The 11,993-nt window shown below is 32.5% G+C and overlaps 1 protein-coding gene across 1 annotated transcript; it reads right to left on the bottom strand.

Annotated features, from left to right (window-relative positions):
- Positions 1-9,237: 9,237 nt before the first annotated feature.
- LOC149217860 (protein NUCLEAR FUSION DEFECTIVE 4-like) lies at positions 9,238-11,091 on the bottom strand. Its single transcript, XM_089390386.1, has one exon. The coding sequence runs from the start codon at positions 11,089-11,091 to the stop codon at positions 9,238-9,240; it is 1,854 nt and encodes a 617-aa protein (XP_089246512.1).
- Positions 11,092-11,993: the final 902 nt, after the last annotated feature.

Below are 11,993 nucleotides of genomic sequence, written 5' to 3'. Positions count from 1 at the left end.
TCTTGATTTTTTCCTATGGATTGAATCTTAAAATTTCATATGCATATGTTGTCTTTTTTCCTCATGAATAGATTATCATTGCTTTAAATAAAATATATTGTTTATGCATTTTAGAGTTTAAGGAATACTATAAGATATTGTTTTAAATTGTATGTTCTTTATTCTGATGTGTAATCATTATTTATATTTTTGAAATTTAAATTATATAAAAAATGTAAATTTTATTAATATAATTTGAAATAATTCAAATATATGATTATCATATAAATCTTTATTAGCATTAAAAATAAATCATTGTTTTTCTTTATAACAAATATATATAATTTCCAAAATGAGATAATCACTAATAATAGGAAATACAAATAGAAATAAGAATGCAACTTATATTTTAAATGCCACCATATCAGAGATTGGAAAAAAAACAATATTGAATGCCCTTCATCAAACATAATAGAATGCCTAAAATGAGGAAAAAGTAATTTGTACTTACAATCTCCTGTTGGTATAACTATAAAATCAATATTTCTTCTCAACAGTTATAAATCTTTCACTAGTAAAATAAGTGGTAAATTATATATTGGTCAACCTTCATCATCTCAATATTTCAATTATTATTTTAATTGTGTATTACCAACTTAACACAAATACACTACAAAACCTAAATCTAATACAACAATTATTATTTCAAACCAAAGTACAACTTTTTCTATTCAACAATTCCAATTTCGAATAAATGAATAAATAAATAACTAAAGGGTGAAAGGAAAGAAATGCTTCCTGCACAGAGAGGTGAAGAAACTAACATTGGTGGGGTACTAAAAAGGCTTGTTGGAAGTGAAGTGATGTTTATGTTCCTATAGTGACTTTCTTGGGATATTGAACATGCTTTCTAGTAGTGGAGCAACACCAGAAATGGAAACTAAGACTCAAATAATCATAATATCGTAAGCATATTAACCTTCTCCTTAATCGAAAAAATTATGATACAACATGATTTGTGAGTGTGTTTAATGAGGAAAGGAAATAGAGGGGACTATATCTATAATTGAGTTAAAAATGAAGTAATATACACAATGAATCAATACTTCCTGAGAGATTAGACCCTATGAAAAAGATTTAGACCAAAGGAAGTAAGATATATTTCTAGAAGTTTGTCACTAAGTGTTGCCATTGCAACAAACATCATCCAAAATGTTTCCTACAACTGAATTTTGGAGCCTACTTACAATCCTATGATCTGTCGTTCATTGATATCTCTCAATCGCTTCATTATTGGTTGATGATTTTCTTATTTATTATGTCATCCTCTAATTTTATAATTGTTGAGTCACTTATTCCCATATACATATTTTTTCAAGAATGTATAAGTACTCTTCTTTCAATCAAGCCGAAGAGTTAACGTACAACTTAGAAATTCAAGCATTCTGCAGTCCTTGTTGACAGTGACTATGCAAAGGCTGATGATAATGATTACACAGTTCTTGGAGCCATTGAATATGCAGTCCCTATGGACAGTCAGTGCATAATATTTAGTTTATAGATTCTGGAATTCTTAGTTGCAATTGTACCATCATTCGGGTGATTTTTTGCAACTATCACTTTGTTACGGTTTGGTTTTCATTAGTGTCACTTTCACTTTTGTGATTGCGATTTTTATTTTCTTTCACTTTCACAAGTGGCACTTTTGCATTCTCTTCACTATAACATGTTTTTATTTCACTTTCTTCAGCTTTTGCAGGTGTCATTTTCATGTTATCTTACTATCATTGTTGTTTCTTTTGATGATTTTCACTCTTTCATGTGTCACATTTAGTGCATTACTAGAGACCTCCCTAATGCATTCTTTCGCATTAGCTAATTCTATATGTTATAATTATTTTTCCACATCTTAGTGCATTATTTGGTTGCAGTTGACAGTCTTGTATTTCTCATATTGTAAGTGTTGTGAAATTATGTTTCAACTATTGCATTTAATAATAAGCTTCATTTTGATTTCATTTGAAGGTATGCATGTGAATTTTGAGTTCTATGGAATGACTTGATGTTATATAAATGTGAGATAACCATTTCATGACATAATTGCATGTCTTGTTCTCTTTTGCCTCATTGATCCCACACTTTGCCATTTCTGAGCCTTCACTATCTTTACGACTTGCTGAATCTTTAGAGAAACTTTATTCCTCCTGGAACTCTGCGCTACAAATTTGCAAGCCATAGTGAATCCATTATATCTCTTCAAACTATACATTTTGTAGTCGTAAAAGGAAACCTCCCTCTATCTACACATTGAACAACCTTGGAACTTAAGCCATTAGTTAGTTTTATGGACTTGTTGACTGCGTAATCATTCTTCCCTCTTGCCTCACATTCTGAATTCCATAGTTATACTGATTACTCAGACCTCTTTGTGTCACTAACTTTCCCAAATGCACAATTTTCTAATCCTTCTCCTCAATTATTGTGCATTGAATAATTCAAGTAACCATGCCTCCTTGTATTTATGACATGCCTATTTTCATAGTTCCCTTCATCAGTATAGCGTCCTACTGTGTGTTGTGTAGTTCCAGTGAGAAAGGAGTCACTAAGATCCTCAACTACACAATTCATTGATCTTGTCCCGAATCATTATTAATTTCACAATCACGATGACTAGTTCTATTAATTGAGATTCCTTACTATGTAATATTTTTCCCCAACTTGCTCCCTATAGTGCATTGTGGAGTTCTAGTCAATAGTGAAGCCTTCCTTAGTCCCTCTAATTCCAAACTACAAAATCCATGTATCCTTCTTAATGGGTAGTCCTCACTATATATCATCAGTGAAGAAGCCCAATTCCTTGCCTCTTAGACCCTGTCACTGCATAAGAATAATTGTCAATCCCTCTTGTTCTTTTCATTCTGCAGTTTTATTGAATAGTGATGCCTTCCTCAGGTCCTCAATTCCTCTACCACAAAGTCTCCAAACTCCTACTTTCAAAACCATTTCATGTTGCGTCATCTCAATCAATATCTTGGATGAGTAAGGCAGGGAAAATTTTAAAGATGGAAATTTGTCTTAAAGTTTAGAAACCTCAACTAATCATGCTAGTCTGTAATATGAAAACTATAAAATTTTTGGTGATATATTTGCAAAATATTTCAAATTTATAATATGTTTATACATAATCTCTATACAATTTTGGAAATATTTAAGGTAAAGTAATTTAATCTTACAAAGTGAATTATTAAAAAAAATGGAAATTGGTCAATCTAAATTTTGGAAAAACCATGTAAAATTAGCCCACCAACAAATGTTAGGCCCTAAAATTGTCCACGGAGTAACGAGAGGTATAATAGGTGGTTTTTAGACCAATGTTGGCTTGGCATGAGTGCTCTACATCTACAGGTTTTAATGATTACAACATGACAACATAGTGCTAAAGAGAGGCCATCAAGGAGAGGCTACAAGAGAGTACTTGTGAAGAAAGAGTAGAGGGTGAACCATCATGAAGAACACAGAGGAATATTGGATCTTGAGAAAGAATATGACTTGGAAGGTCCCAACATTCTCTTAAACCCTTTGGTGGGTCAAAATGAACAATAAAAAAAGATATATCACGAAAAATTAAAATCGAAAGCAACAAGAAGGGCATCATTGCAATGCCAGGTCAACGAAGTTCCATGTCATCATTTCCAAGTTGTGTCATGTACAAATATCATCATAATTTCATGTGTCAATGGGTCTTCCCACATCATGTGAAATGTAATTATGTATTTTCAAGAAAATGACAAAATGTATAGGTATTGAAGTCGAAAACTTACATGTGGAATATGAAAAGTCACATGTAGAACCCCGAGTAAATCCAGGATCAAAGGTCATTTAGGAGATCCAAGAGCTATGAGGGAAACTCAATAGTAATGGGCTATGAAAGTGTATTTCTCTTGTTATAAATACAACCTCATGAATAGAGAAAGGGCCTTTTCGGAGTCACAAAATTTAGAGCTCTAGTCTTGTCTTCTCTAATTTAGCATAGGAGAGAAGATCATTCCTTGGAGAAGTAACAAGTGGCGTAATGTTCGACTACTAGACTTAGTGGCTTGCGGATGTAACTGTGTACTTGAATCTTACACTTAATCAAGAGAATCTCATTAAAACAAATTTTTCATGCATGTATTGTGAATATTGTAAGATTATTCTTTATATGATTCTGATATATTTTATGATCATATGTACTAAAGAAATTAAAATACTTCATGGGGTGTGGTGCTTATCTTATTGAATTTCTATTGTATTTACTTTAATGATCGTTGTTTATATGTGAAATACTTCAGTAGATATTAAATAAATATTTCCTTTCTCTCGTGTGCCTCTCTTAGGATAGTAAAATTACTTTCCTTATAAGACTCACTCTTTACTTCCCTCTTGTGAAATTATTCTTGTACGCATTCTAATTGGTGTTTCACAGTGTCAACTTACTTGTTGATTTCAAAGGTTGTGTGCATACTCTCTTATGTTATTAATTTCATCTAAGGATAACTTTAGAGTAATAGTGTCTAAGATGGTACTCTGGATGGAGCTCCTACTACAAATGGTGTGAAGTCTAATTAAGACTTCATATTAGGTAGATCCCCTTCATTGGTGAATCTCCAACAGTGTCAACAGTGATATAATTGTTTCATTGACAATAATTGTAAATTTATTGGTGAGAGGAGTCTTTGTTTCCAATATAGATAACCGAAAATGTTGGCTTATCTTCCACTAATATTTTAACATTGGAAATGTGATGTTGTCATCCACAACTGAAAGGAATAATATTAATCTCTATCATTGGAAATATGATGTTGTCATCCACAACTGAAAGAAATAATATTAATCTCATTTAAGTTGGGTGAAGTTTAGGAAAAATGGTAATTTCCCATTTCACGCCTTTATGTTGTGGATATGTCTTAATCGATATTTCTTTTGCGGACACTTTCATATGATGAAAAAGATTTATAAAACTTTAGAAAAATTTTAAATAATTTTTTTGTTCTTTCAATTCACTAAAATTAACATGTGAGCTTAGCGAGAGTTTCAAACATCGATATTTGATCATAATAATTTTATGGATTACTTGGAAAAACCTTTGTAAATTTAGGGATTCAAGAATTAAATCAAGACGACAAGTCATATGATCTAGTAGAGCATTGTGAGCAAGAGGCGATCTAAGAAGTAGCATAAGTCTAGAACGATAAGTATCAAAATTCAGTAACACTTCAAATAACCTCCATCATAAATTTCCATGATAATGATATACCATGATAATTTTCTCCAATAGCAAACATCATATTTTGTCAATTTATGTTCCATTATTTGAATATTAGGACATTAGCTATGAACTTAATTAAATGAAGGTGTTTCACAACACTTTCATAAACATACAATGTGAATCATCGATACTAATGGTTGTAAGACATTCATTGAATAATGTCATTTAGTTCCATCATTTAGAATTCATTATCGAGTCATGTGAGCTTTGGGAGTGTAATAGTGTTCTTTCCAAAGAGATCCAACTTTAATTGATGGTGGAATGGAGTTGTAGTAGTTGAGGATTAGGTTGTCACGTTATTCTATATTGGTCATTGATAATATATTTAATAAGCCTTCATTATGGACCCCTAATATAGAGAAATTTTGATAAGTATGTGATTTAATGGGAATTACTTCCTATCGTATCAGGTTTGTTATCAAATTTGTATGTTTTAGTATTCACCTTTTGGTATATTGGTGATTAGGTATTGGATAGTTGAGATGAAATCTACGAGGTTTTCCTCTAAATGTTAATAGAACCTAATAATAATTTTACATGAGATGCCAACATCGTAGCATAGTATGACACATTGGAACAAATATTGATATATCATTGTGTTAGGCTATTATGTATTGTGTCTCACATTTTTGGAATATCGAGAAACTAACATATCATATCCTTTGTGTCTCACATTTTTGGAATATCGAGAAACTAACATATCATATCCTTTATGATTTTGTATTTTCTCTCAATAAAATATTACCCAATTTGTTGTTATCACTAGACAAGATGATGTTTTCCATTGAATTGGTGACACATGGAATGTGTAGATGATGGCATGGAGCTTTGAAGATAAAATTTTCAATACGTCATAAATTTGGGTAAATTCGGGTTGAACTATTGGCTTTAAATGAAATTTATATGAATGGAAATCTCTTGACGAGTGGAAGATAATGGTTGTCGTGGAAATGAAATTTAAGATGGCCGGATAAAGTAAACTTGATGACCCTAATTCCTTAAGTTAACCTAGGAGGGTGGGTCTAGATACCTCATCTTGTTAACAAATCACAAAGGGGTTAGGCATGTTAAATAACCTAACTATAGTTTCTTTACTAACAACAATTATGTTTTAACAAAAAATAACAAGAATTGTTAATCCAACCCCTAAAGAAATCATGTCCTTGTCTCCTTTAAGTTCAATTTCCTTAATTTTACTTAGCGACTAAAATCCATCACATTGTATCCAACCCTAAACATGGAATACCTACATAATTCTAGACACTTCTTGTTAAAATGACTATATTTTTATGCTTTAGTAGTTTTGAGGTGTCATTTTATATGGATCTTGCCTTCTACTTGAAATCCTCTTAATTATAAAGTGATCCCAAGTTCCCAAACATCCAACTTAGTTACCTTAGTAACTTCTTTGTGGACTATCCATGTCTAATAAGCACATCTCATGATTCACCCGTAACATTCCCAAGTGCATCCAAGTTGTCATAAATGTGCTCAATTTGTCTATCCAAATCATGCTAAGTCCACCTACAATATTTACCCATCCCATATTAGTCCATTTATTCAACTCATCTTTCTTTATCCATCAAATTCACCTAGATTGACCCAATACTCCTAAATATGGATACATCTACCTAAAACTGTCTAGCTAATCCAATCAAAGAACCCAAGTACGTTTCATGTATGTGCACGGATTAATTCATTTCCAATGTTATGTTCCAAATGAGTGTACATCATGATTGTGATCAATAATTACTTTTGTCGAAAGGAACTTCAGCCATCCATCACAACCCCTAATTATGGATTGTCTAACTTCATTCTTCCATATATAGTCCAAATAGCTAATTCATCAATATCTCCAAACCACTCATGTACATCATGTTTGCAAATGAGGCTACTTGTGTCAAACTTCTCTCATTTTCTAGCCAATTTCTCTTCCAAGCCTATTTTGGTGCATCCAATGAGCATGAGTTTCCATTATCTATGGTGCATATAGTCATCGAAATGGGAATCAAACTTGTCCATGGCATACCTTTAAAATGGGCCAAGAAATCCAAATTGAAAAATAAGGAATCAAACTTTTATCATTTTTGTCTATGCTATTCAAATCACTAATGTGATTTTCTGGAGGATTCAATTAAAATCTCGCAAGGCTAAGGCCATATACAAGGTTTCCATTTCTTTACACCAAGGTTTTTGTTGCTATAATATCATAATGGTATAGAGAGAAATAAATTGTGTCATTTACTAAACTTTATGCTTCTTAAGGGAATATTATCCCCTATACAAAGCCTTAACATATGATACCTAAAATTAGTTTTGACCATCACTAATAGATTTTTTTAAGACTTTGTACGGTTCTGATTATTATTTTTTATTGCCTATTCATAAATAATTAGAAAGTATAGTGGTCATTGTTTCTCTACTTGTTCGGGGGTATAATTACTACATACCATTTCCTTGTAACAAATATTTAATGATAAAGATTGGATAAGCAAATATTTAGTCATTCACAATAGCATATAGAGAAGTGATACACTTTTAGAACTCTTGGTATTGGTTGAAGAAATATGAAATAGGTTTAAATAGAATTAGTACAAGCATTGGTTGAGAAATAACATAACTAGATTAAAATATAGAAAGAACTGAATGGTGGACAAGGAACTTGAGACACATTAAAATAAAAATAAATGTTATATGGAAATGGTTTTGTTAATTAATTTTGTTAATCGTTTCTATATTAAAAATAGATAAATTGTGAAAATAATTTAATTGAAGCTAGCTACAAACATGTCTCACCTTAGTGAACAGGAAAATAACAATTGAACTAAACTTTATTAATTAATAAACATTGTACTTTCTAGAATATAATATGATGTTCCTCATTTGTATTAGAATTTAGAAAATTAATAAACCTACATAGAAAATTACAAAATTTTGGAATATATAATATTCTAAAGAAATAATTACAAATATTTACGAATTATAATATTTGAAAGATATTTCAATTTCCAATATACTCATTTTACCTGTATGTTATAACACATTTTTAATATATTAGTATATTTATTTTATTATTACACTCAATAAATTATTTAATATACATAAATTTTAATTAATAATTAAATATTTGAGTTATTCAAATTTTTATAAATTTCTTATATATACATCAAACAATAATAATTCTTATATATTTAATTTAATTCAAATCTAAATTCTTAACATTATTAATAAATAATTCTTAATTATGGTTATAACTAACCTCAATAATGTAAAGTTATCACATAAAAAATACTGAAAAAATTAACAGATTAAAGTACTATCTATTATAGAAAAGAATAATGATAATTAAAAATCACAATAGCATATATAATATAAAGTAGTAGAAAATAAAAAGTTATTCAAAAGAAGTGAAATATTGAAATATTAATATACAATTTATATTAATGCATACTTGGCTATAAAATAAATAAATAAACAAAGTATATCACATAATATCATAAAATGAATTATATTTCTTATCCCAAAGAGAACCGCGATATATTACATCATGTCCTATATCATCTAGGTTGGAAAAAGCAAAACCAAATCGCACCCATAAAGACCAATAAATTATTTTTAAATAATTATTATATTAGTGATTATGCTGAAGAATACGGAGTGTACGAGTACAGAAAGCTCACGATGAAAATGGAGTATAGAAACATTGATTTTCACTATGTGAATAAGAAGAACAATGAGAATAAAAATCTACTAATATTGTGCTGGGGATTGATTGGTTCCAACATCCTGATTTGTTTGTGTTAATGTTTACAAAAAGGCTGTCGTGCCAACAATTCTAGACGATGAACAAATAAACACTCTAAAACCTACTATGACCCATGACCTACTGCCTTTACTTTGAGATAGTCTAAAAGGAAAATCATTGACAAGTTTTATATTCCTAACTAGCTTTATTGCTTCCCTGCTGTCTGAATTTCAACCTCGGCAGCCAGCACATTCCTTTGATTATCATGTTCCGCTTTCTTTATAACATGGGATGCTGTGTTCGCTGGCTCTTTAAACTTGGCATATATATCACCTTTGTAGAATTGCCTCGTTCTCAGGACAAGAATAAAAGAAATCATGGCTCCAAAAAGGGTCACGATTGTCATAATGATAAACGAAAGCTGAAAACATTTATGCCCAGTGCAAGTAAGCGCGCTCTGAGACGAACAAGTCCCAAGAGCAGTACACTGCTTTCTTGCCTCTTGGTCATACATGTGCCCCACACCTCTGACAGACAGAAGATAAACTCCCAAGGGGCTCGCAACCGCTCCAAAATTATAAAGAGTGGCATAATACTTGAGACCAAATATCTCTGAGATGACTGCATTATTTAGAGGCCATTGAGCTCCCAAACACAGTCCATTTATAATGGACGCTATGTACAGTGAACCCGGAAGTGCGAGAGCTATGAAAATATGTCCAATGCAAGCAATAAGCAAAATTATGGTCAACATCAGTGGCCTGGGAAATTTATACCTCTGGAGAAGAATTTCCGATACAAAACCAGCAAGAACGCGGCCCACAAAATTCCATATGCTAACAAGAGCAACAAAGGTGATTATAGTCTGGTGGGTGTAACCAAGAGATTGTCCAATCTGTCCCATATTATCAATGGCGGTCACAGTTGATCCAATCCCACAAATAGTGGCTAAAAACAGAATGAGCATATCGAGACTTACTAAAGCTTGAGGAATTGTGAAGTCGTCTCCTCTTTTGGGGCTTTTCAAGAATTTCACTATACGGGATACAATAGAAGCTCTCGCTCTCATTTCATCGCTATTATTAGTAATATACTCTGTGCCGGTCATCGATTTTCCTTCCTTGATCTCTAAGCAATGTTGAGGATCCTTCATCTCTTCATTTTCTTTTGTAAGCACAGTGATTTTGGCATGATCTACTATCGTTGAGACGGAGGTCTTGGTGGAAATCTGTTGCTGCTTCTTTTTGTCCATCTCTGCCTTAACAATCACTACAAGAGGAAGCGAAAGGAAAACCACGATAATTGCAACAACAATTCTGTAGCCTGCCTTAGGTAAATTCTTCATCGTATTCTCCACTACGATGAGAAGCATAAGAAATACAGTTAATCCTAGAGCTATGTAGAGAAAGTGGTAGAATCGCTTCAGCTCATTTCTTTCCGTCGTCTCTTTTGTAGGACGAACTATCAACATTACAATCAGAAAAACAGCACTAGGTAAGTAGCCAAGAAGAAGAATCAGACCAGCCGATCCACTGGCACTATTCCCATAAATTGCATAGTAAATCTGAGTGAAAATTGCTCCACTCAAACCCACAAATCCTTTCAGAAGCCCCAGCACAACTCCTCGGCTCCGAGGGAAATTCTTGACACACGTAACCAGAGGTCCCGTGTTGGTAAATGTCTGAGAATTAGCTCCAATGACTATATACAAATACATCTGCCATAACTTGGGCTTGGCAATTCGTCGGGTGACAGATAACCATAACAATGAATATCCAACGATATTCATGATGGCTCCAACGCCAAGAACAACCCATGGAGGGCAGACTTCATTGATGAGACCTGAAACAATCCCAACATTAGCTCCCAGATCCTTGAAAAATGCCAAGGTATTCAATGTGCTCTGATCATAGCCCAGGGAAGTTTTTATTGCTTCTGAGTAATCCCCAAACATATAAGTGCCACCAGAAAATGACATAATAAGGAACGACACAAATACTACAAACCATCTTCCCATGACCACTCTTTTGGCCAAATCAAACACCTCGCTCCCCTCCATCATATTCACCAGAGCAACACAGAGAAACAACCGCAATTTCGTTTTGTTCGAATATCTTACAGGGATTTTCGATCCCAAGCAAAAATGCGTTGGGAGTCGAATGTTTACTACTAGACAACTAAACCCAATCACGGGAATAATTGGTTCCGCACTTGCTTAAATAATAAATTGAGCATTTGAATTCGTAGAACGCGAGCCACGTCGGAAGAGTTGCGTGTGGTAACTTATAGGTATCAAACAGATGTGAAAACGAAATTTATGGAAAATCAAAGTGTGGATTTTGGGCCCAAAGAGCGTCCCCTGGTTCTAGGTCTTTCGCAACCTGGCGTTGCCTTTTTTTAAGAATAGGACCGTGTCGATTAAATAATCCTTACAGAGAAACAGACAAAAAGGTTTTGAACTAAATGTAGTGGCTCATTTAGGCTCTTCACGAAACTTGCGTCAAATTTGGGGACACTTCATTATCAACACCAGCTTCAACGCACTTATCATCCAGGCAAACTATAATCTGGGTTGACAGATTCCCTAGATCAAATGGAGTGTAACATGTAAACCTTAAACTTATAAGTTAATCCACACAAGTTAATACACACAGAAATATAAAAAAATATATATATATTTGTTTTTTATTAAATTGATTTTAATATGTAAACTTTAAACTTATAAGTAGGTTTGGGGGACGTATTTCATATTTTAATACGTAGGTGATAGTTGCTGTAAACTTTTACCCGTCAAATTTGATGTGCTTCATAAATCGGAAATAGTCATTTTGACGTTTAATTTAGGATTTGTTTCGTCAAAATTTATAGTATCTGTCTTTAAGTTAAAAACATCAAAGTTGGACAAAGCCCAAGGTCATAACGCAAATGCATACAATACCTCTCGCTCACATGGCAATGAAG

The sequence above is a fragment of the Pinus tabuliformis genome, chromosome 1_1 (assembly GCF_031772625.1).
Source record: "Pinus tabuliformis cultivar Carrire ecotype Pingquan chromosome 1_1, CPIR1, whole genome shotgun sequence".
Taxonomy (NCBI): Eukaryota; Viridiplantae; Streptophyta; class Pinopsida; order Pinales; family Pinaceae; genus Pinus; species Pinus tabuliformis.
This window is presented reverse-complemented; position numbering and strand designations above follow the sequence as displayed.

Excerpts from the sequence above, each read along its gene's own strand:
- LOC149217860 (XM_089390386.1), bottom strand. The coding sequence starts at position 11,091 with ATGGAGGGGAGCGAGGTGTTTGATTTGGCCAAAAGAGTGGTCATGGGA.